This window comes from Equus asinus, chromosome 2, assembly GCF_041296235.1.
Source record: "Equus asinus isolate D_3611 breed Donkey chromosome 2, EquAss-T2T_v2, whole genome shotgun sequence".
Classification (NCBI taxonomy): domain Eukaryota; kingdom Metazoa; phylum Chordata; class Mammalia; order Perissodactyla; family Equidae; genus Equus; species Equus asinus.
In genome coordinates, this window is record NC_091791.1 from 57,141,451 (window position 1) to 57,168,944 (window position 27,494).

The following is a 27,494-nucleotide window of genomic DNA, read 5'->3' on the forward strand; positions in this document are numbered from 1 at the left end:
AATGGAGTAGGGAGGGGCCCTAATACAAAATGACTGGTGTCCTTATGAAAAGGTAAATTTGGACACAGATAAGAACACAGAACACCATGTGAAGATGAAGGCAGAGATCTACTAGTCAAAGAATGCCAAAGAGTGCCAGCAAAGCACTAGAATCTAAGAGACACATGGAACAGATTCTCCTTTATAGCTCTGAGAAGGAAGCAACTCTGCCAACACCTTGGTCTTGGACTTCCAGCCTCCAGAACTATGAGTCAATAAACTTGTGTTGTTCAAGCCACTCAGTTTGTGACATTTGGTTACAGCAGACCTAGTAAACTAATACAGCTGTCCAAACTTTACGCATTCTGAAGAAGGTTTTGCCCAGCCCCAAGGAGATAATCTCAAAATCTTTGGAACATCCTGTTAAGAACGTCTTTGTTTACCTGTGGCCTTGAGACCACACCAGATAGTTTATGTGGTTTATGGTGGGTCCCATGGGCTTCACCTCTGGAGGAGCTGAGTAAATTAAATTCACATTTAACTAGTTTTTATACTACACAGCTTTAGTATAGTGTGAAATAATTATCAACCATTATATATATATATATATTTAAAATTGTGGTAAAATATACATAATATAAAATTTACCATTTAAAGTGCACAATTCAGTACATTAAGTACATTCACAATGTTGTACTACTGTCACCATTATTCATCTCCAGAACATTTTCATCATCCCAAACACAAACTCTGTACGCATTAAACAACTCCTCGTTCTCCCCTCCTCCCAGCCCCTGGTAACCACTATTCTACTTTCTGTCTCTATAAATTTAACTGTTCTAGGTACCTCATATATGAGGATACAATATTCATCCTTTCATGTTTGGTTTCTTTCACTTAGCTTACTGTTTTCAAGATAATGCAGCATGTATCAAAATTTCATTCCTTTTTACGGCTGACTAATATTTGATTACATGTATACACTACATTTTTTTCATCCATTCATCTGTTGATGCACAGTTGAGCTGTCTGTACATTTTGGCTACTGTGAATCAACAGTTTTTGATGAAACTAAATTGTAACAAAACAACTAATTTTAAAACTCCATCTCCTTTTCCCTTTTATACAAATAATCTCAAGATATGGAGTTTCAAGAGCGATAAAATGCATCCCTAAAGAGACTAAACTTTATAAATAGAAATACATGATTCCTTACAACACCCATGCTGCTTTAAACTACAAAATCTCTTTATCAGGTTATTAACAGGATGTTTTGTGGAAGAAATTGATATGAGGAAACACCAACATGCTGCTAAGGACATAAGAGAAAGACTACTACTACTAAAATAAATGCATTTTCCACAACTAAGAGAAAATGGAAGAAAATGAAGCATATTCTAAATACAAAATCAAACAAAAACAAGAAAAAATAGCATCAGATCCTGACCTTTGCTAAATGAAAGCATAACTGAGACAGCCTTTTAGTTACCAAAAAAATTAATTAAAAAGAATCTTCAAGATCATTCACAATAAAAAGCCATGGACCTTTTCAAACGTCAACCTTCACAGTATGCTCATCACTGAATAAAGTCTCAACAGACTCAAATCCCACAACTCAAAGAAAAATCTCAAAGAAATTCAAACACAGACAAAATAACTAAGAAAACAATTCTAAAGAATAGCGTAGGATGGTAAAGGAAATAGAAAAGAAAAGCACATTTTGATTGCTGCATGTCAAAGAACTGAATGAGAAACAAGCATTCGAATATTTCAAACTCTTTAGTTAGGAAATTAATATCAATGAAGAACAACCAGATTTACTGAAATAATAATAGAAAATAAAAATAAATAAATTACATACTTGGCTAAAGCGGTAGGGACATAAAAAGCAAATTTTAAAATTTTAATTTTTTGAGTAGGTAATATACTCATATGGTTTAAATTTCAAAAAAATAGAAAATGTTATACAACTTTACAGTTCCATATATACCCAAGAGAACTGAAAGCAAGGTCTTGAACAGATATTTGTATACCCATGTTTATAGCAGCATTATTCACAAGTCATTAAGTGGAAACAATCCAATTGTCCATCAACAGATAAACGGATAAAATGTCGTATGGACATACAATAAAATATTATTTAGCCTTAAAAAGGAAAGAAATTCATCAACAGATGAACAGATAAGCAAAATGTGGTATGCACATACAATAAAATACTATTCAGCCTTAAAAAGGAAAGAAATTCTGACACATGCTAGAATATGATTGAACCTTCAGGACATTATGCTAAGTTTATGAAATGAACCAGTCACAAAAAGATAAATATTGTATGATTCTACTTATACGAAGTACCTAGAGTCAAGTCAAATTCATAGAGACAGAATATAGAATGGTGGTTTTAGTTTTGCAAGATGAAAAGAGTTCTGGAGAATGGCTGCACAACAATGTGAATGTACTTAACGCTACTGAATTGTACACTTGAAAAATGGTTAAGTTCACGTGCTCCACTTTGGCAGCCCAGGGTTTGTGGGTTTGGATCCTGGGCGATGACCCACACACCACTCATCAAGCCATGCAGTGGTGGCATTCCACATACAAAATACAGGAAGACTGGCATACATGTTAGCTCAGTAACAATCTTTCTCAAGCAAAAAGAGGAGGACTGGCAACAGATGTTAGCTCACGGCCAATGTTCCCCACTCAAAAAAAAAAAATGCTTACATTAATAAATTTTATGTTATGTGTATTTTACCACAATTAAAAATAAAAAACAGGGGCCAGCCCCGTGGCTGAGTGGTTAAGTTCACACGCTCTGCTTCGGCAGCCCAGGGTTTTGCTGGTTTGGATCCCGGGCACAGACATGGCACCACTTGTCAGGCCATGCTGAGGCAGTGTCCCACATAGCACAACCAGAGGCACTCACAACTTGAATATACAACTATGTACTGGGGGGCTTTGGGGAGAAGAAGTTGTTAAAAAAAAAAAAACCGGGCTGGCCCTATGGCCAAATGGTTAAGTTCACGTGCTCCGCTGAGGCGGCCCAGGGTTTCGCTGGTTCAGATCCTGGGCGCAGACATGGCACCGCTCATCAGGCCATGTTGAGGCAGTGTCCCACATACCACAACTAGAAGGACCTGCAACTAAGATATAAAACTAAGGGGGGATTTGGGGAGATAAAGCAGGAAAAAAAAAAAAAGTAGGTTGAGTGCCAAAAAAAAAAAAGAAGAAAAGACTGGCAACAGATGTTAGCTCAGGTACCAATCTTCAAAAAAAAATAAAAAGCTAAACAATAAAAAAACAGAAACACTCCCCTGCACTGGTATCTAGCCACAACCCAGTTCCCATATACTCAATCCTCTGGAATCACTTCTATTATTTTACTTATCTCAACTTTCCTTAGGCATATATAAGCAAATATAAACAAACTAATCATATGCACTGTTCTGTATCTTGCTATTTTCACTGAACAATGTATCTTGGAATTCTTTCATTTCAATCATAAAAACTTCATCATTTAAGAGCAATATTTTAACAGTAACTTTAACGTGTGTAGCAAAGCTTTAATCTAACAGAACTTACCGATATCTGTTGGACATTGCCCATTATAAGGGAACCAATTCCCTTTCACAGTGAAAGGACTTTTCCTGTTGCTTGTTGAACCAGTTCCCAGCTGCCCATTACCACCAAGTCCAAAAGAATAAATGCGTCCTGATGAAGGAACAAAAGCAGAAGTGTGCTGCCTAGAGTAAAACAGCAGAAAACCTGACTTAATGTTACCTTCTCAACAATTTACATTTAGAAAAGCATACAAATAGGCTGTCGGAGAGAGGGGGCGGAGCAAAATGGCAGGGTGAGCTGACCCGGGATTCTCTCCCCTCCAAAATATAACAAAAGATTGGAAGAACTGAATTTCAGAGAATAAACATAATGCCAGCTCGTTAGAGACCTACAATACCAAGAAGGCAGAGATCATAAACCTTGCTTACACCCTCGGAGGCACTGGAACGGTAGGAGAGAACATCGCTCCCTCCCCTAGAGTCTGTGATCGCTGCGGCGTGGGTCGGGAGGGAGTGGGGGAGGGGCTGCGCGACCAGGGAATCATCCAGGACTCCCGCCGCTGGTTCAGTGGAAACCCGCTGACAGGAAGAAAGCTTCCATCCGTGGGGACCCCATAAATCAAGGGCCTTGGGAGACCAGAGAACAGAACTGATCTGAACCCAGACCGGCCGTGTGAGTAACAGCCCGCGCGCGCCCCCCCCCCCCCCCCCCCCGGCAAAGCCAGTGGGCGCAGCCATCTTGCCCCAAGGCGGACAGCTCATAACACGTGGCTCTCGACCCCCATCTAGTGGCGACAGGCTGTAACTGCAACCGAATTCTACCACCATGCGAAAAAACCCCTCCCCTACCACCCAGCAATTTATAAAAGCCCCAGACAAGAAGGAAAACAATAAAACCACAGAATTAAGTCCTGAGGACTCGGAATTAGGCAAACTAAGTGATAATGAATTCAGAGCAGCTATAATCAAAAAACTCAATGAGGTAGAGAGAAAGATACAGAAACAAGCCGAGTTCTGGAGTTACTTCACAAAAGAGACTGAAATCATAAAGAAGAATCAAACAGAATTACTTGAGATGAAAAACACAATGGACCAGATAAAACAGAATACGGATTCCCTGAATGCCCGTGTAGACAACATAGAGGAGAAAATTAGCATAATCGAAGACAGACAGGCTGAATGGTGCCAGACAGAGGAAGAAAGAGAACTAAGAATAAAAAAAAATGAGGAAAATCTCCGAGAGATAATGGATTCAATGAGGAGTAAGAACATAAGGATCATAGGAATTCCCGAGAATATGGAAAAGGAAAATGGAGCAGAAAGTGTGCTTAACGAAATTATTGAAGAAAACTGCCCAAATCTAGGGATCAACGGAGAAATGTGTGCAGAGGAGGGTTTTAGATCTCCTAGATTTGTCAATGTAAACACACCTACTGCAAGGCACATAGTAGTGAAGTTGGCAAATAGGAAAGATAAGGAAAGAATACTCAGGGAAGTAAGAAAAAAAAATAGAATAACCTATAAAGGAGCCCCTATCAGACTGTCAGCAGATTTCTCTACAGAAACCCTACAACCTAGGAGAGAATGGAGTGATATATTCAAAGCTTGAAAGGATAAAAATCTTCAGCCAAGAATACTCTATCCAGCAAGAATTTCCTTCAGATATGAGGAAGAAATTAAATCTTTTCCAGACAAACAAAAGTTAAGGGAATTTGTAACTAAAAGCCCTCCATTACAAGAAATCCTCAAGAAGGCTCTCATACCTGAAAAAAGAAAAAAGGGAGAAAGGGGACACAATCCACAGAATAGGGAGACCAATGGATAGAACCAGAACAGGATAGCAAATATTCAATTATAGCATTAGGGTAAAGGTAAGGAAACTACCAAAACAAGGACGATCTTAGCACTCTAACTACAAATTAATAAGACGAGTTGGAATAAAAAATGAAAATAATTATTTAGGAGGGGAAGAGCAAAGGGTCTAAATCAGTATTGGTCAAGTAGGTAAGAGACCACCAGAGAATAGACTATATTATACACGAGATTCTAAATACACACTTCAAGGTAGACACTAAAATAAAGTACAGAACAGAGTCACAAATCATAAATAAGGAAAAATCTAAGAAACCCAGCATAAGAAATTGCAGTATTAAATGGATAGTCTAAAGCAAACAGGAAAAGAAACACAGGAAAACAAGATAATGAACGACAGATTAACAGCATTAAGTCCACATGCATCAATAATCACTCTCAATGTGAACGGATTGAACTCTCCAACAAAAAGACACAGAGTGGCAAAATGGATTAAAGAACATGATCCAACAATTTGTTGCCTCCAGGAAACACACCTTAGCCCCAAGGACAAACACAGACTCAGGGTGAAGGGGTGGAGGACAATACTTCAAGCAAATAGCAAGGAAAAAAAGGCAGGTGTTGCAATTCTCATATCAGACCAAGTGGATTTCAAAATAAGACAGGTAAAGAGAAACACAGAGGGACAATATATAATGATCAAAGGGACACTTCATCAAGAAGAAATAACGCTTATAAATATCTATGCACCCAACACAGGAGCACCAAGATTCATAAAGCAACTATTAACAGACCTAAAGGAAGATGTTAAAAACAACACAATAATAGTAGGGGACCTCAACACCCCACTCACATCAATGGACAGATCATCGAGACAGAAAATCAACAAGGAAATAGTGGAGCTGAATGAAAAACCAAAACAATTGGACTTAATAGACATATATAGATCACTCCACCCTGAAGGAGCTGAATACACATTCTTCTCAAGTGCACATGGAACATTCTCTAGGATAGACCATATGTTGGAAAACAAGGCAAGCCTCTACAAATTTAAAAAAATTGAAATAATAACAAGCATCTTCTCAGATCATAGTGCTATAAGGCTAGAAATTAATTACAAGAAAAAAGCTGAGAAAGGCACAAAGATGTGGAGACTAAACAACACTACTGAACAAGCAATGGATCATTGAAGAAACTACAGAAGAAATAAAAAAATACCTGGAAACAAATGAAAATGATAGCATGCCATACCAACTCATATGGGATACAGCAAAAGCTGTATTAAGAGGAAAATTCATCGCAATACAGGCACATCTTAACAAACAAGAAATATCCCAAATATGCAACCTTAAAGCACACCTAACTGAACTAGAGAAAAAAGCACAAATGAAGCCCAAAGTCAGCAGAAGGAGAGAAATAATAAAAATCAGAGCAGAAATAAATACTATTGAAACGAAAAAGGCAGTAGAAAGGATCAATGAGACAAAGAGCTGGTTTTTTGAGAAGATAAATAAAATTGACAAACCACTAGCCAGACTTACAAAGAAAAAAAGGGAGAAAGCTCAAATAAACAAAATCAGAAATGAGCGAGGAGAAATGACAACACGCTCTGCAGAAACACAATGGATTATAAGAGAACACTACGAAAAACTATATGCCAACAGAATGGATAACCTAGAGGAAATGGATAAATTCTTGGACTCCTACAATCTCCCAAAGCTCACTCAAGAAGAGGCAGACAATTTGAACAGACCAGTCACAAGGAAAGAGATTGAAACAGCAATCAAAACATCCCAAAGAATAAAACCGCAGGACCAGATGGCTTTCCTGGGGAATTCTACCAAACTTTCAGAGAGGATTTAATAACTATCCTTTTCAAGCTATTCCAAGAAATTAGGGAAAATGGAACACTTCCTAACACATTCTATGAGGCCAACATCACGCTGATACCAAAACCTGACAAGGACACCACAAAAAAAGAGAACTACAGGCCAATATCACTGATGAACATAGATGCAAAAATTCTAAACAAAATTTTGGCAACCAGAATTCAGCAATTCATCAAAAGAATCATACATCAGGATCAGGTGGGATTCATACCAGGGACACACGGATGGTTCAACATCCGCAAATCAATCAATGTGATACACTACATCAACAAACTGAGGAATAAAAACCACATGATCATCTCAATAGAGGCAGAGAAGGCATTTGACAAGATCCAACAGCCATTTATGATAAAAACTCTGAACAAAATGGGCATAGAAGGAAACTACCTCAACATAATAAAGGCCATATATGACAAACCCATAGCCAACATCATACTCAATGGGCAAAAACTGAACGCCATCCCCCTGAAAACAGGAACAAGACAAGGATGCCCTCTATCACCACTCTTATTTAACATAGTACTGGAGGTCCTGGCCAGAGCAATCAGGAAAGAAAAAGGAATAAAAGGAATCGAAATAGGGAGGGAAGAAGTGAAACTCTCGCTGTTTGCAGACGGCATGATCTTATATATAGAAAACCCCAAAGAATCCATTGGAAAACTCTTAGAAGTAATCAACAACTACAGCAAAGTTGCAGAGTACAAAATCAATTTGCATAAATCAGGAGCATTTCTATACTCCAATAACGAACTAACAGAACAAGAACGCAGGAACACAATACCATTCACAATCGCAACAAAAAGAATAAAATACCTTGGGGTAAATTTAACTAAGGAAGTGAAGGACCTATATAATGAAAATTACAAGGCCTTTCTGAGAGAAATGGATAACGACATAAGGAGATGGAAAGTCATTCCATGTACATGGATTGGAAGAATAAACATAGTTAAAATGTCCGTTCTACCTAAAGCAATCTACAGATTCAACGCCATCCCAATCAGAATCCCAATGACATTCTTTACAGAATTAGAACAAAGAATCCTAAAATTCATATGGGGCAACGAAAGACCCCGAATTGCTAAAGCAATCCTGAGAAAAAAGAACAAAACGGGAGGCATCACAACCCCTGACTTCAAAACATACTACAAAGCTACAGTAATCAAAACAGCATGGTACTGGTACAAAAACAGGTGCACAGATGAATGGAACAGAATTGAAAGCCCAGAAATAAAACCACACATCTATGGACAACTTATCTTCGACAAAGGAGCTGAGGGCATACAATGGAGAAAAGAAAGTCTTTTCAACAAATGGTGCTGGGAAAACTGGAAAGCCACATGTAAAAGAATGAAAATTGACCATTCTTTTTCACCATTCACCAAAATAAACTCAAAGTGGATCAAAGACCTAAAGGTGAGACCTGAAACCATAAGGCTTCTGGAAGAAAACGTAGGCAGTACACTCTTTGACATCAGTATTAAAAGGATCTTTTTGGACAACATGCCTTCTCAGGGAAGGGAAACAATAGAAAGAATAAACAAATGGGACTTCATCAGATTAAAGAGCGTCTTCAAGGCAAATGAAAACAGGATTGAAACAAAAAAACAACCCACTAACTGGGAAAAAATATTTGCAAGTCATATATCTGACAAAGGCTTAATATCCATAATATATAAAGAACTCTCACAACTCAACAACAAAACATCAAACAACCCGATCAAAAAATGGGCTGGCGACATGAACAGACATTTCTCCAAAGAAGATATACGGATGGCCAATAGGCACATGAAAAGATGCTCATCATCGCTGATCATCAGGGAAATGCAAATCAAAACTACACTAAGATATCACCTTACACCCGTTAGAATGACAAAAATATCTAAAACTAATAGCAACAAATGTTGGAGAGGTTGCGGAGAAAAAGGAACCCTCATACACTGCTGGTGGGAATGCAAACTGGTACAGCCACTATGGAAAACAGTATGGAGATTCCTCAAAAAATTAAAAATAGAACTACCATACGATCCAGCCATCCCACTACTGGGTATTTATCCAAAGAGCTTGAAGTCAGCAATCCCAAAAGTCCTATTCACCCCAAAGTTTATTGCAGCACTGTTTACAATAGCCAAGACATAGAAGCAACCTAAGTGTCCAGCAACAGACAAATGGATAAAGAAGATGTGGTATATATATATATATATACAATGGAATACTACTCAGCCGCAAAACAGAACAAAATCATTCCATTTGCAATAACATGGATGGACCCTGAGAGAATTATGTTAAGTGAAATAAGGCAGCGAGAGAAGGATAATCTGTGTATGACTCCACTCATATGAGGAATTTAAAATTATGGACTAAGAACAGTTCAGTGGATACCAGGGGAAAGGTGGGGTGGGGGGTGGGCACAAAGGGTGAAGTGGTGCACCTACAACATGACTGACAAACATTAATGTACAACTGAAATTTCACAAGATTGTAACCTATCAATAACTCAATTAAAAAAAAAAGCTGTCAAGGTAATCAAAATCAAAGAAATTGCCACAGATTGGGGGAGACTAAGGAGACATGACAACAAGATGTGGTATCCTACATGGGATCCTGGGACAGAAGAGGACATTAGGAAAAAGCTAAGAAACTGTGAATTAATTCATAATAATGGATCGATATTAATTCATTAATTGTGACCAATGTACCCTAGTAACGTAAGACGTCAGCCACAGAGGACACTGGATGTGGGGTATATGGAAACTCTGTATTATCTTTGAAATTTTTCTGGAGTCTAAAATAAAAAGTTTATTTCCTTAAAAAAAAAAAGAAAAGCATACAAATATTAAGTGATACAAGTTTTCTCTTCAAAAATAAATTAATAAAGCCACTATAGTTCCAAAATTTTTGGTACAAAATATTAATAGCCTTACTCTATACTGAATGAATTCTGTACCACACAGGGAGGATGTGTAAGCATGGTCCAGAGAATTTCCACAAATGTCCAAATTTAAGAAGGTCCAGATCTGTACTGGAATCCCTTACAATAGATGACCCAGCACTAGAGGTAGCATCCAACTATGTTGTCCATGGAAGTTCTCCACCTCCCTTTCCTGTCAGGTTGTAGCCTAGAGCTCTAGTCTATGAGGGTCCACCATCTAGGAACCACTCAAAAGTTTTAGGATAAGAACTGGGCAAGTAATCCAGCACCAATCAGAAGAGTGATTATATTTATATCTCTATCTAAATACACACAAACGCACATTAAAACAATGTTTCCTTTCTTCTACAGAAACTGATCTTTGTATGTAGTATGCACCCAGACTCCTCCAGAGGTGCCAGAGTGGAAGCAAACCTATGAAACTGCAGAACTAAAGGTAGGAAAACTCACTAACCAGTGAACCTATCCAACTCCCTCTGATGTTTCACTACTGTATGTTTAGGAATGGGTTAAAAGTGATTATCCAGCACAGGCCTTGTGTTCCTCAATCTCAGGTTTTATGGCTTCAACCAAGTCTGAGAAATTCTTAAGTGTTATTTCTGCAAATACTGTCTCCTTCCCATTTATTCAATTCTCTTCTTCTTGAAAATATTAAATAAACGTCCCTTCCTAATATGACCCACCAGTCTTTTAACCTCTCTTTTATATCCATGCCCCTTGTGAGCAATTTCCTGGGATCTATTTTTCACATCACTACTTTTCTCTTTAGTAGTGTATACAACCAGGTGTATACAACTTGGTTTTCATATTTGTTTTTGCCCCATGGAATCCCCTTTACTTCCTTGCAAACTAAGCTATGTTATTTTAAAGGTGTTTTGATTCATAAGGGTTTTTAGATTATCTAGTCTATCATTATTACGGGAAAACTATGTAGAATCTAACAACCACCTTACGTCAGAGCCACATGAGCCTAGGTCAATCAAAATTTTATTAATTTTTAACTATCCACTGAATTTTAAATTTCAATGACTATGTTTTACCCCATTTCTAGAAGTTCTTTTTTTCAAATCTGCCAGCCTATTTTATTTGAAACTCTTTCCATGTCATGAAATATAATATACATACCAACCCAGGACTACTCCAACAAGTCCCAAACCTACCTTAGGCCCTTTGACAGCCCTGTGGTAACAAATTCTCAAGGGAGATCCAAACCAGAAACTAGGCCAAGGACAGAAAAGTCTCCTTATGCTAGCAAGAGAATAGTTCATTGTGAACTTTTTCCATGAGGTGGTTTTTATTGACAGGTTTTACTGATGGTTTCTTAAGCCTCATTAATGTTTCTGTAAGTTCTTAGGTCTCATCTGTCCTAAACCCCTTTGCCATCTGTGGAATACTGTTTATAAAAAGGGCTAATGTTATTCCTTTTCCTATATCCATTATCCTTACAATATGACTTTGGCAGCTGTTCCCACCAAGATGGGAAACATGTTTCTCCATGTCTTAAATCTGGGCTCTGACCTGTGACTTGCCTTAAACGACAGAGTGCAGCAGAAATGACAGTGTATCAGATCTGAGCCTATGCCTCACAAGTGGCTTTGCACTCTTTCTCTCTTTTTAGGAACCCTGCTCTACCATCGTGAAAATAATCCAAGGTTAACAGTTGAAGTATGATACAAAATCTGGAGCAGAGACAAGGTGTCCTAGCCAAGGCCAGCCTAGACTACCCAGCCCCTAGCCAGATCATCAAGCTGATCACAGAGTCCAGCTAAGACGGGAACTGCTCAGCTAAGCCCAGCCCAAATTACTGAATCAAAGAATTATTAGCTAAATAAATAATTGTTTTAAGCTACTAAGTTTTTGGGTGGTTTAACAATATAAGCTAATTAATACATTACCTAGATTGGCAAATTCTTTCAAGGCAGCACCAGCATCAGTTCAAAGCTGTGGTTTTCATATTTCATATTTGTTTTTGCCCTTTGGAATCCCCTTTACTTCCTGGCAAACTAATCTATGTTATTTAAAAGGTGTTTTGATTCAAAAGGGTTTTCAAACTATCTAGTCTATCATCTTACTGGAAAACTATGTAGAATCTAACCACCACCTTACCTCAGAGCCACGTGAGCCAAGGTCAATCGAAATTTTTTTGACAAGGATACTCTTTTAATGAAGGAAACATTAAATGGAATCATAGCACATAACACAGACAAACTGCTCTGGTTGAAGGGTTTAACGGTGCCCAGTCGGCCTCCTTCAGGAAGCACTCACTGTGACATCTCAAAGGAACATGTCAATAGTTTGAAAATTACTGCAATATTAGTTTGTTAAACTCCTCCTCAAACTGGTCTACTAAAGCAGTAATTCTTAACCCTGGTTGCATACTGAAATCACCTAGAGGTGAGCCTAGGCAATAATATATATTTTTAAAAACTCTCTAAAGGATTATAGCATGAAGTCGGAGTTGAGAGCCACTGAACAACCACAACTATCTTAAGCCCTAGATCTGATATAATAGCCCAAAAACACTATGATATTATACTACTAGAATCTGAACCTTTTGCTTTTGGATCAACTCCTTGATGGATTCACATTTCTGGTCTTCCTCAGCTGCTTCCTTGAGGAAGTTTTTGACAATTATTCAATAAGGAAATAATATATAGTTCTTACAGTACTGACTACCTGGAAATCAAACTACTTAAAATACTGGATATCTACCTACATTCCCTCTGCAGGTAAGTCCTTACATCTTAATCAATATATAACTAAAATTTCTCCCCCAATCCAAGAGTTAAATAAATAATATTGATGGAAAAAAATTGAGGTTACAAAGCTAAGAATACCTATTCAAATCATGCACATTTTACCTGTTAAGAATTACAAAATTGGATAACATCAAACGATTTGTGATATTTCACAAGGGACATGAAATATTTTGCCTGAAAAAAATTATGTAAAAATATTGCTTTATAGTCTTTTAACAAATTACGCATGAAATGGATAAATAAGAAAAGCTGAATTCTCTAAATTTGGGGGAATATATTTTCATGTATAACTTTAACAGTCTAAACAAGATTTTGATAGTAACTACCCCTGCTCATTTATATGTTGAGCTTTTATTTACCTTTTATAAGATTGTGACCCATATAAAGGCTTTATCAAATCATTCCCATAAATAATTTTTCAAAAACATGATCAAGCACACAAAACTGGACATACATAGAAACAGGGCATCATGAACAAAATGTAGAAGAAAAAACTGTAAAAGTAGATTCCTTAAAGATTTGAGATTGGAATTATCAACACAAGAATCTAGAACTAAGTTTAACAGTTGCTTAATGTCCAAGAAATAAAGGCCAAGCTTGAAAACTGACAACTGGAAACATTAAAGAAAAATTTTTTTCAGATTTTAAAAAGAACCAGTAAGAGATACTAGAACTAAAAACCAAAAATAACCAAAATCAAGATCTTGAAGGATGAGTTCAACAAAAAATAGATAGAGCATAAGAATTAGTGAAATGAAATGTAAATCATAAAAACAATCAAGAAGGCAGCAAAGAGGGACAAAAATGTGAAAAATAAAGATTGAGGCAACAGGGCGGAGTGACAAGATTTAATACACACCCAATCACACAGTTTCATGAGGAAAGGAGAAGCTATATTTAAAGAGACAATAGTCTAGAATTTCCCATAACTGATCAAAGATATTATTCCACAGATTCAAATAGCCCAATAAGAAAATGAAGAAATCCATAGTTTGACAAACAAAATCAAAACTGAAGAGAGAAAGAGATAAAAAAGAGACAGACTGGGGCTGCTTCATGGCCTAGACGTTAAGTTCAGCACGCTCTGCTTTGACAGCCCAGGCTTGGTTCCCAGGCACAGACCTATACCACTCGTTGGCAGCCATGCTGTGGCAGCAACCCACATACAAAATAGAGGAAGTCTGGCACAGATATTAGCTCAAGGAGAATCTTCTTCAAGCAAAAGGAGGAAGACTGGCAACAGATGTTAGCTCAGGGCAAATGCTCCTCAGCAAAAAAAAAAAGAGAGAGAGAGATTATCTTCAAAGGAGTAACATACTAAGAGCTGACTTCTCAACAACCAAAGCCACAAGAGAGTAGAATGCTATCTTCAAAGTGCTAAAAGTTGACTGCCAAGCTAGAATTCTATAACCAACATCATTCAAGAATGAAGGTGAAATAAAGATATTTTTAGATACACTAACGAGTTTGTCACCTGCAGGTCTACTCAAAGAAAATTACAAAGGATGGTCAGACAAAAGGAAAATGATACTAATTGGAAAATATGAAGAGCAAAAAAAAAAGTAGTAAATAAATGATTGTCCCTCGGCATCTGCGGGGGATTAGTTCCAGGAACCCAAGGATACCAAAATCCATGGATGCTCAAGACCCTTATATAAAATGGCATAGTAGAATGAATACATATAGGTATTTCTAAAAGTATACTGACTATATGTGAAGCAATGTTCTTGTGGGGTTTAAAAATAGAGAGAGAATGAAAAGCTTGGAAAGGTAAACAGAGGTCGTTATATTGCCTGAAAAAAGGGAAAAGTATTTGTCAAAATAAATTAAGGATAAATGTTGTTATTTCTAGAGTAACAAATGAAAAAGAGGATATAATTTCCAAACAAGCAGAAGGAATTAAACTGACTTAAAAATTATCAATCCAAAGAAAGGCAAAAAAGAAAAGAAAGAAAATGAAACCAAACAGGTGGCACAAACAGTACAAAATACGATGTCAGGTTTAAACTCAAATATATTAGCAATTATAAAAAAATATAAACTGACAAAATGGTCCATTTAGAAGACAACCAGACTGGACTTAAAAAACCTAACTTAATGCTGTTTACAAGAGATTCATCTAAAACATACAGAAAGACAAAGTAAAAGAACAGGAGAAATATACACACCAGGTAAATGAATGGGAAAGAAAATATATAAAAGCAGGTATAGCTCTATTAACATCAGATAAAACAGACTTTAAGGAAACCAAAGTATTACTAGAGATCCAGAAGATCACAACCACAATGACAAAAGGACAAATTTACCAAGAAGACATAAAATTTTATTTTAGGCACTTACAAACATAGCCTCAAAAGCAAAAACTGACAGACCTACAAGGAGAAATTGAAAATATTCAAACAGTGGAGGACACTGTAACGTAACTTCTTCAGTAACTGAGAAGAAATGAGCAGATAAAAACAAACACATAGCTGGAAACGACCTAAGTGTCCACTGACAGGTGAATGGATAAAGAAGACGTGGTATGTATACACAATGGAATACCACTCAGCCATAAACAAAAAGATGTCATCTTGCCATTTGCGACATGGATGGACCTTGGGAGTACTATGCAAAGTGAAACAAGTCAGATGGAGAAAGACAAATACTCCATGATTTCACTCACATGTGAAATATAAAAAGCAAAACAAATGAACAAACAAAACAAAAACAAACTCACAGAAGTAGACAACAGATTGGTGAATTTTTTTCTTACAATGAAAAAAATTCTAAGATAATACTGTGATAGACTGAAACAGTAACCCCATTTCTTTATAATCCTGTAGTATTAAACATGCACATTTTTGTCATGGCCTGACGGTGGACGAGCACCATGTATTACCCTTATCTTAACTTTAGGTTTGACCATGTAATTTGCTTTTGGTCAACAGGATTTTAGCAATGTGATGCAAGCAAAAGCTTAGGATGTATGTACGCTGGTACCACCACCAAGAGAATACAATACCCAGAGGTAGCTGCTGTCCCTCTGTACTGGGCCCAAGAATGAAACAAGCAAGAAAGACACCCCAGGTCAGCCACCTACTGAGCAAAGCCACCCCAATGAACAGGCAACTTGAAAGAGAGCTGCTCCAAGTTGCAGGGAAAATAAGAACCACTCCAGCTGATCCACGGCCTGAGGAAGAACCACCTCAACCAATCTACAGAGTAAGAAACAAACATTATTATATATCACTGATATGTTGTTTGAGCACAGCAATAGACTAATACAGACACTGTAAATTTTACATCAATACATTTAAAATTTAAGCAAAAATGGAAAAATTCTTAGAAAAATTTAACTTACAAATAATTGACTTAAAAAGAAATTTAAAAAGTTACCCTGTAGTCAAAAAGAAATGAAGAATGTTTTAAAATTCCAAAAAAGAACATACCAAGCCCAGATGGCTTTAATGACAAGGTCTAACAACCTTCGAAGTAATTCTGTTTCAAACAAACACAAGGCAAGGGTACGTACCCCAATTTATATTATTAAACTAGCATAACCTTAACAATAAAACCTGGCAAAAAGAAAAACAGAAAATTATAACCAAGCTCACTGATAAATATAAATACAACTAATATTTTAAAAATATTAGCAAACCAAATGCAGCACTGTATGAAAAGGTAATATATAACAACTAAATTGGTGTTACTGCAGAAAAACAAAGCTATTTTTAATTAGGAAAATCCATCTATATAATTCGCCACATTAACAGATTAAAGGAGAAAAATCATAGATCATCTCAATAGATCCAGAAAGAACATTAAAAACTTAACATCCATCCATGATTTAAAAAAAAAAAACCTCTAAAAACTCTAGGCATAAAAGAGAAATTCCTTAATCTGATAAAGGTTATCTACAAAGAACTTACAGCAAACATAACCTTTGATTGTATACTTAATCGAAAGTTTTCCCATAGACAGGAAATAGCACAAGGATAGGTTGATCTTCAGCACTTCCAGTGAACATTATCCTGGTATCCCAGCCAAGAAATTAAGCCAAGAAATTTATATATGTTAAGCATTAAGAGAAATAAACAAAACTAAACTGATTCACAGATGATGTGATTTTATACATTACTATGTTATTAATAAGAGTTTACCAAGGCAGCTGGATTTAAAATCAATATATAAACATCACGCCAAAGACAATTACTACACCTCAAAGACAGCTTCGAAAGAAGAAGTTTTAAAATAATAGCATTAAAAAGAAGTACCTAGGAATAAAATTACCAAAAGATGTACAAGATCTGTATGATGAAAAATTTTAAACATTTTATCAGAAGATACTTAAGAAGTTTGGAGGTTGATGAGAAAAGCCAAAATTATAAAGATAACTTTCCCACAAATTAATCTAGAGATTCAATGCAGTACTAATTAAAATCCCAAAAGGATTTTTGGGGGGAGAATTTGACAGACTGATATTAAAATTTCTGCGAAAGTAAAAAGCCAGAAACAGCCAAGGCATTCTTGAAAAACAGGAAGAATAGCAAGGATTTGCTTTATCCTAAACAGCAGAATTTATCATAGTGTCATACAAATTATATAGTGTCAAAGTGACACAGTGATAGACACATAGATTGAAGGAATAAAACAGAGATCACAGAAACAGATTCACATACATACAGAACTTAACTTAGGGCAACAGTGGCACTGAAGAGCAGGAAAGTGAAGGAGTTTTCAAAGATGAAGCTATGAGAGGACAATTCTGAGAAGACAGTAGAGTAGGAAGGAAGGACCAGCAATCTGTCTCCTCACCTAGACAACAATTGCCCTGGCAGAATCTGTCTGATGTAACTAATCTCAAGTCTATTAAAGGCTTGCGATTTCTAGGGTAAGGATTGGGTGGTAAATTGCAATTAATTTTGGTCATTTAAGCTCTTTGCATAGTAGTAGCCACCTATCCACTCCCTGCTAAGCCCTGTGACAGGCAGCTATCCATGTGCTCAAGGAGTAGCTTGTAGATAGACTGTGGCAGCCAGGGTAGGCAATAATGTATAATTATTAATAATAATAAGGCAATGTCCTTATATTTGAGACTGATACTCTGATCCATGCTTCTGATCACAGAAATGCAGGCACAAAGATGGGTAAGTCATTGTTGCACCCCTTCCAACCAACTGTTGCAAGCCTATCCCCCTGAGCTGAAGAGACTTCAAGAGAATTTAGAGGGCTAGTGCTTTTTTCCCTTTTATTTTATTCTTATTTCCTCCCCTTCATGTCTTTTTCTTTTTCCCCTGTTGGGAGTCAGACATGTAAGATCTAGAACATTCTAAAGTAAGTGTATATACAAAAGATTTAGAAAGTCACTATGCATACCCAAGAAAAGGTGCGTGCTCAGAAAAGACCTGAGAAGACCTTATGTTTACACCTCAGGCTGATCACTGGCATAGAGAGAACCTACAGCAATCAAAAAACAAAAACAAAAGAAAAATTGGCTAGCTGTGGAGAAAGCAGAGAATGTGATTTCCATAGTTACCACATTATTAGCTTCAAATGTCTAGTTCACAAAACAAAGAAACAAAAACACAGGGCATACAAAAAAATTGGAAAGTGCGGCCCACCCAAAATGAAAAAAATAAGCCAACATGGGAACACAAAATGATACAGCCACTTTGGAAGGCAGTTTGGTGGTTTCTTATAAAACAAAACATACTATTACAATATGATCCAACAATTGTGCTCATTATTTAACCAAAGGAGTTAAAAACTTGTTAAAAGTCCACACAAAAACCTGTACAAAGACGTTCAGAGTAGCTTTATTCATAATTGCCAAACCTGGGGGAAAAAAGATGTCCTTCAGTAGATGAATGGATAAATAAACTGTGGTAAATCAAGAAAATGGAATGTTACTCAGCACTTAAAAGAAATCAGCAATCAAGCTGTGAAAAAACACAGACGAACAATAAATGCATATTACTAAGTGAAAGAAGCTAATGTGAGAAGGTTACATATTGTATGATTCCAATGATATGATACTCTGGAAATGGTAAAACTAATAGAGTAAAAAGATGACTGGTTGCCAAGGGTTATAGAGGAGGGTGGGGATGAATAAATGGAACATGGAGGGTTTTCAGGGCAGTGAAATTACTCTCTCTGATACTTTAATGACAGATACATGTTATTATACCTTTGTCCAAATCCAAAGAATGTACACCAAGAATAAACCCTAACATAAACTATGCACATCTGATAATGATTTGTCAATGTAGGTTCATCAATTGTCACAAATATACCACTTTGGTAGACAATGTTGATAATGGAGGAGACTATGCGTGTATAACTCCACATTTAGTTTTCTACATAATTTAAAAGACTAATGCATGAAATCATTAATTTGTGTTTTTGGACACAATGCATAAATAAGTTATCTCATGATATCAATAAGTGAAAGGGGGTGGGAACAGAGCTGCAGAGGAACAGAGCTTTTGTAGTTACTGAAAGTTAGGCATAAATCTGACTGAAGAGTGCTATAACTTTAGGATATTAAATGTAATCCCCATGGTAACCACAAAGAAAATAGCTACAGATTATACTGAAAAGGAAATAAGAAGAGAATTGAAACATTCACTGAAAAAAATAAACACAAAAGAAGACAGTAATGCAGAAAATGAGGGACAAAAATAGTATGAAGGCATACAGGAAACAAAAAGCAAAATGACAGAAGTCCCTATATCTCAATCATTACTTTAAATGCAAATGGATTAAACTGTCCACTCAAAAGACAGAGAACAGCATGGGGCTGGCTTGGTGGCATAATGCTTAAGTTCCCATGCTCCACTTTGGCGGGCCAGGGTTCACAGGTTCAGATCCCAGGTCCACACCTAGCACTGTTTGTCAAGCCAAGCCATGGTGGTGTCCTACATAAAATAGAGGAAAATTGGCACAGATGTTAGCTCAGTGACAATCTTCCTTAAGCAAAAAGAGGAAAATTGGGGGTCCACCCACTGGTGCAGCAGTTAAGTTTGCACGTTCCACTTCAGCAGCCTGGGGTTCACTGGTTTGGGTCCTGGGTGCAGACCTAAGCACCGCTTATCAAGCCATGCTGTGGCAGGCGTCCCACATATAAAATAGAGGAAGGTGGGTACAGATGTTAGCTCAGGGCAAGTCTTCCTCAGAAAAGAGGGGCATTGGCAGCAGATGTTAGCTCAGGGCTAATCTTCCTCAAAAAAAAGAGGAAGATTGGCAACAGATGTTAGTTCAGGGCCAATTTTTCTCACAAAAATAAAAGAGAGAGACACTGGCAGAATGGATTGAAAAAACATGATCCAACAATATGCCATCTACAAGAGACTCACTTTACTTTTTTTCTTCCTTTGTTTTTGGTGAGGAAGATTCTCCCTGAGCTAACATCCGTGGCCCATCCTCCCCTTTTCTTTCTTGAGGAAGATTAACCCTGAGCTAACATCTGTGCCAATTCTCCTCTATTTTTTGTATGTGACATGCCTCCACAGCATGGCTGATGAGTGGGGTAGGTCTGCACCTGGGATCTGAACCTGCAAACCTGGGCCACCAAAGTGGAGTACATGGAACTTTAACAATTCGGCCACGGGGCCGGCTCCAGGAGACTCACTTTTACATCCAAAGACACAAATAGGTCAAAAATGAAAAGACAGAAAAAGATATTCCATGCAAATAAGCAAAAGAGGGCAGGGGTAGCCATACTGTTATCAGAGAAAACAGACTTTCAACCAAAAAAAGTTACAAGAGACAAAGAAGGACATTATATATTAACAAAAGGTTCAATACAAGAAGATATAATAATTAAAAACGTTTATGCATCTAGTAAGAGACCATCGAAACACATGAACCAAAAATTTACAGAACTGAGGAAAGAAATGGACAGTTCTACAATAGTTGGGAGATTTTAATACCCCACTCTCAATAATGGACAAAATAACCAGAAAGAATATAAGTAAGGAAACACAGGTCTTCAACAACACAATAAACCAACTAGATCTAACAGGACACTCTACCCAACGACAAGAACAACATACACATTCTTCTCAAATGCACATGGGACGTTCTCCAGGCTAGACCATATGTTAGGCCAAAAATTAAGTCTAAATAGATTTTAAAGATAGATACCATACAAAGTATCTTCTCCAACCACAACGGAATGAAATTAGAAATCATTAACATAAGAAAATTGGAAAATTCACAAATTTATGGAAATTAAACAACACACTCTTAAATAACCAATGAATCAAAGAAATCCTAAGGGAAATTTAAAAAGACTTAAGAGATGAACAACAATGAAAATATAACATATCAAAACTTATGAGATGCAGGGAAAACAGTGATAAGCGGGAAAATTATAATGTGTGATAAACACAAAATACAAGAAAGATCTCAAGTGAACAACCTAACCTTATAATTTAAGGACCTAAAAAAAAAAACAAATAAAACCCAAAGCTAGCAGAAGGAAATAATAAAAATTAGAGCTAAGACAAATGAAACAGAGAATAGAACAATAGCAAAAGTCAACAAAACCGAAAGTTGGTTCTTTGCAAAGACCAACAAAATCAACAAAACTTTAGCTAGACTGATTAAGAAAAAAAGAGAAGACTCAAATTATTAAAATCAGAAATGAAAATGGGAAAATTATTACCAATGTTGTCAAAATAAAAAGGTTCCTAAGAGAGTACTATAAACCAGTATTTGTCAATAAATTAGATGACTTAGACGAAATATACAAATTACTAGAACAACAAAACCTATCAACATTGAATCATAAAGAAAGAGAAAACCAGAACAGACCTATAACTAGTAAGGAAATTGATGAGATAATCAAAAATCTCCCAACAAAGAAAAGCTCTGGAGCAGATGGCTTTATTGGTGAATTCTAGCAAACATTTAAAAAAGAACACCAAACCTTCTCACACTTTCCCAAAAAACTGATGAGGAGTGAAAACCTTCCAACTCATTCTATGAGGCCAGCATTGTCTTGATATCAAAGCCACACGGGGTACTACAAAAAAAAGAAAACTACAGACCACTATGCGTTATGGACATTGATGCAAAAATCCTCAATAGAATAGCAAACCAAATTCAGTAGCATAATAGAAGGATTAGACAACATAAGCAAGTGGGATTTATTCCTGGAATGAAAGGATGGTTCAACATATGCAAATAGATCAATGTACTATACAACATTAACAGAATGAAGACAAAAACCCACATGATCATCTCAATTGATGCAGAAAAAAAATTAACAAAATTCAACACCTTTTCATGACAAAAACACTCAAAATCTAGGAATGGAAGAAAACTATCTCAACATAATAAAAGCCATATATGAAAAACCCACAGCAAACACTATACTCAATAATGAGCTTTTCCTCTAAGATCAGGAACAAGGCAAGGATGCCTACTTTGGCCACTTCTAACACAGTACTGCAAGTGCTAGCCAGGGCAATGAGGCAAGGAAAAGAAATAAAAGGCATCTAAATTGGAAAAGAAGTAAAATTATCTCTCTATATACATGATATGACCTTATATGTAGAAAACCCTAAAGATTCTACAGAAAAACTAATAAAACTAATAAAAACATTCAGCAAAGCAGCAGGATACAAAATCAACATATGAAAATCAGTTGCATTTCTATACACTAATAATGAAGAATCCAAAAAGAAATTAAGAAACAATGCCATTTATAATAGTATCAAAAAGAAGAAAATACTTAGGAATTAACTTAAGCAAACAGGTAAAAGATATACAATAAAAACTACAAAATATTACTGAAAGAAATTAAAGAAGACAAATAAATGGAAAGACAGCCCATGTTCATAGATTGAAAGACTTAATATTGTTAAGACGTCAAACACCTCTCAAAGTGATCTACAGATTCAATGCAATCCCTATGAAATCATGAAAATACAAATTAAAATCATGATTAAGTAATGCTATATATCCAAGAGATTAGCAGAAATTTGAAAGTCTGACAATATCATATGGTAACAAGGATATAGAGTCAGGAATTTCCATATAATACTAACGGGAATGTAAACTGGCATAACTATTCTCGTAAACAGGGTCACATTAACCTGCAAAATTCAAATTGAGTATCCTCTATGACCCAGCAATTCCATTTTAAGTATATACTTTAGAAATACATATATATCATATAATAAATGTTCAAAATAACATTAGTTGTAATTGCCAAAGACTGGAAGTACCCAAATGTCCATCAGTAACAGAATAAGTAAATAATTATAATCGCATGTAATTGAATAAAACAAAACAATGAGAACTAATGATGGAAGACCATAGCTACACATCTATGGATAATCAAACAAGCATGATGTTAAAAATGAAAAAAAGTCAACAAAGGCTACCTATAGTGTGAGTCCATGTATTTGAAGTTAACAGTTGGCAAAACTAAATATATTGTCTAAGAATACAGACTAGATGGAAAAAAATTAATGTAAGTGGTCAAAATTGTGTTAGTCAAGCAAAGTAAATTTTGCTTCTTGGGAGTCTACCTAATTTAACCCACCAAAAGTGAAGTTCAATTTCAAAGCTCTGACTCTTTAATTTACTCCCAAGAACTAGGAATCAGGACATCAGTATTCTAATTCAACTTTCACCGCTAACTCATCTTATCTGCTAAATAATTAATTGGTAAATTTCCTCATTCTTCAAAGAAAAAAAGGTAAAAAAGAAAAAACGATGATCTATAGTTTCCCTTTAAGTGTGAATGCTATGTACAATAAATACAACGTTACACATACATTATCACTATCTTGCCTCAGATAAATCTGTTTCAAAGAGAGAAAGACAAAATAATCAGCATAAAATGTTTCTCCGGTTACTATGATTCCTTAGCAGCAAACTAGGCCTTCAGGAGAGAATGTTTTTCATTTTAGATTACTAGATTCATTAAGAAAAAAATCCCTACTTTCAGGTGGAACTGCCACCTTCTAGTAATTTGCAAAAATGACCAACACAAAGGAAAAGAAGAGAGACATCCCTGTATGTTCTCTACATCTTTTAGAAAACATGGAGTTGTTTCTTCAGCCACATACTTGTGAATCTGCAAGAAAAGTGATACTGTAGATATCAAGAAACTGGGCACTGTTCAAAAATGAATGCCCCACAAATGTTATCACAGCAAAACCAGAAGAGTCTACAATGTTACCCAGCATGCTGTTGGCATTATTGTAAACAAACAAGTTAAGGGCAAGATTTTCTTGTCAAGAGAATTAATGTTCATACTGAGCATATAAAGGACTCTGAGAGCTGAGATAGCTTCCTGCAAAATGAATGAAAATGATCAGGAAAAAAAAAAGAAGCCAAAGAGAAAGGTACTTGTGTTCAACTGAAGCACCAGACTGCTCCAGCCAGAGAAGGACACTTTGTGAGAACCAATGGAAAGGAGCCTGAGCTGCTGGAATCCATTCTCCATGAATTCATGGCATAACATCAGTGTAAAAAAATAAAAGTCCTCTGGACTATAAGAAAAAAAAAAACCTAAACAGTTGTGTCATAGAGACCAAACTACTTTTTTATATAATAGCTTACCTTCCACAAGCAATCTGAGTTACAATGCTTCCCATAAGTTCGAAAACTTTCCTTGGGTTTATTTCATGACTGGTAGAGTTATGACCCAACTGACCATACCCTCCAGCTCCAAAAGTAAATACTCCGCCTTCCTAAAAAAAAAACAACAGCTTTTATCATTATATGGCCCGAGAAAAGAAAATAATCTTCAAAAACATACATCAATCTTTAATATGGAGTCAATTTTTCTCTTCTATTATCTCCACAATTTAACAGATGATAGCTGACTTTTCAAGGTAAAATGTCGTAAAACTAAGAGAGTTCCAGGTTGATGGCTAAATATTTTCACATATTTTTAAAGTATTTCATTATGTTCTCATCATTGTAAGACATTTTGATGAAGTGATCATTTAAGAGACTAATAATTATTTTTGGCATTGCCTTTCACTAACATTATATCCTTGTTAAATCCCTAAGTACACACCCATAAAATTTCATAGAACCCTAAAAATGGTATCAAGTTTTCAAACTAGTTATGCTTTTAACATAAAAGCTCTGCAAAAAGAGACTATGTAACCAGATTGTACAAATGTAGCTATTTTTAGCATACAGTCACTACAATATAGATGGCCTTTTAAAAATTTATTATAAAATACTTAACTGGATTAGAGGTTATGCATATAAAAAGTAATCTGTGATGACATTTTAACACAAGCAAAATTAGTATTTTTTCAATTTCACTGTTTTTCTTCATAGCTGTATATATATATACAATTTTATATCCTGTTTTCATCATTTAATAGCATAAGTATTTATACAAATTGCTGTATAAGGAAAACTGATTTTTCTTTCTAAAATTTTTACCATGGGAAATTTCAAACAAATACACAAAAGTAAAGACAAAAAGACATATGATTCATCATATAACCATCAGTCAGTTCCAACAACTGGCAAAAGTTAGATAATCTTGTTTCACCAATGCCCTTGCCACTTTCACTTTTCGGAGTACTTTAAAGCAAAAAAAAATACTGGAGTACTTTAAAGCAAATTGTGGTCATCAAATCACTTCACCTATAAATGTGTATGTATCTTCAATGGCATATACCTCTAAGAGATACAATATATAACACAATACTATTATCACACTTACAAAATTAATATTATTTCCTTTTTTGACACAAATAGCAGAACTGTTTATTTTTATTTCTTATAGTTTTTGTAATTGGTATTATTTTATGTAGTTTTATTTAGGTATAATTCAATTCACAAATAAAATTATATATATTTAAAGTGTACAATGTGATTTGACACATACATACATTGTGAAACAACCACTACAATCAAATTAATTAACGTATCTACCACTTCACATACTTTTTTTTTTTGGTAAGAATGTTTCAGATCTATTCTTTTAACAAATTTCAAGTATACAATATTGTTAATTACAGTCACCACGCTGTACATTAGATCCTCAGAACTTGGACCCTTTGACTAACATCTCCCCATTTTCCCCACCCCTAGTCCCAGGCAACCGCCATTCTAGTTTCGATGTATTTGACTTTTTTTTTAAGATTCCACATTTACATGATACCATATAGTATTTGCCTTTCTCTGTCTGGCTTATTTCACTTAGCGTAATGCTCTCCAGCTTTATCTATGTTGTTGCAAATGGGAAGATTTCCCTCTTTTTATGGCTGAATAATATTCCTTTATATATGTGTGTGTGTGCACATGCACGTGTACTGCATTTTCTATGTATTGTATTTTCTTTATCCATTCACCTAGCAATGGACACTTAGGTTGTTTCCATATCTTGACTATTGTCAACAATGCTGCAATGAACATGGGAGTGCAGTTATCTCTTCAAGATCCTGTTTTCATTTCCTTCATATATATATCCAGAAGTGGGACTGCTGGGTTGTACAGTGGTTCTATTAGCAATTTTCTGAGGAACTTCCATACTGTCTTCCATGATGGCTGCACCAATTTACATTCCACCAGTAGTGTACAAGGGTTACCCTTTTCTCCACATTCCTGCCAACACTTCTCCTTTGTTTTCTTGATAACAGTCATCCTAAGAGATGTGACGTGCGGTTTTGTGGTTTTGATTTGCATTTCCCTAATGACCGCGAGGTTGATATTAAGCATCTTTTCATGTACTTCTTGGCCATTTGTATTCTTTGGAAAAATGTCTATTCAGGTCCTTTGCCCATTTTAGATTATTTGTTCTTTAGCCACTGAGTTACATGAGTTCCTTATATATTTTAGATATTAACTCCTCACCAGAGAATATGGTTTACAAATATTTTGTCCCATTGCATAGGCTGCCTTTTCATTTTGTTAACTGTTTCCTTTGCTGTGCAAAAGCTTTTTTATTTTGATGTAGTCCCACTTGTTTATTTTTGCTTTTGTTGCCTGCGCTTTTGGTGTCATATCCAAAATAGGAGTGCCAAGACTAATGACAAGGAGTTTTCTCTCCACGTTTTCTTCTAGGAATTTTACAAGTTTCAGGTTTTAATGTCTTTAATCCATTTTAAGTTACATTTTCTGAGTGGTGCAAGATAGGGGTCCAGTTTCATTCTTTTGCATGTGGATATCTAATTTTCCCAGCACCATTTATTGAAGAGACTACCCTTTGCCATTGTATGTTCTTGGCACCTTGTCAATGATTAGTTGACCATACATGTGTGGGTTTATTCTGGGCTATCTATTCTGTTTAACTGTTTACGTGTCTGTTTTTATGCCAGTACCATACTGTTTTGATTACTATAGCTTTGTAAAATAGTTTGAAATCAGGAAGCATGATACCTCCAGCTTTGTTGTTCTTTCTCAAAATTGCTTTGGCTATTCTGAGTCTTTTGTGATTCCACACAAATTTTAGGATTGTCTGTTCTATTTCTGTAAAAAATGCCACTGAAATTTAATAGGGATTGCACTTAATCTGTAGATCCCTTTTAGTATGGACATTTTAACAACATTAGTTCTTCCAATCCAAAAACATGAGACATCTATTATTTGTGTCTTCTTC

General features: G+C 35.9%; 1 protein-coding gene and 1 pseudogene across 10 annotated transcripts in view; one reads left to right on the forward strand and one right to left on the reverse strand.

Annotated features, from left to right (window-relative positions):
• Positions 1-27,494, reverse strand: part of HERC4 (HECT and RLD domain containing E3 ubiquitin protein ligase 4) — a 141,106-nt gene that overhangs the window by 68,799 nt on the left and 44,813 nt on the right. For all 10 annotated transcript variants that reach the window (XR_011495375.1, XM_014861832.3, XM_014861833.3 and 7 more), the window contains 2 exons: positions 24,488-24,618; positions 3,559-3,719 (listed from right to left, as the gene is read on the reverse strand). Coding sequence is in view for 9 of the 10 variants with exons in the window: in XM_014861832.3 (XP_014717318.1) it covers positions 3,559-3,719; positions 24,488-24,618 (292 nt within the window). In the remaining variant the exon portion in view is untranslated. The remainder of the gene's footprint in view (positions 1-3,558; positions 3,720-24,487; positions 24,619-27,494) is intronic.
• LOC106844415 (large ribosomal subunit protein eL21-like) lies at positions 23,806-24,474 on the forward strand (annotated as a pseudogene).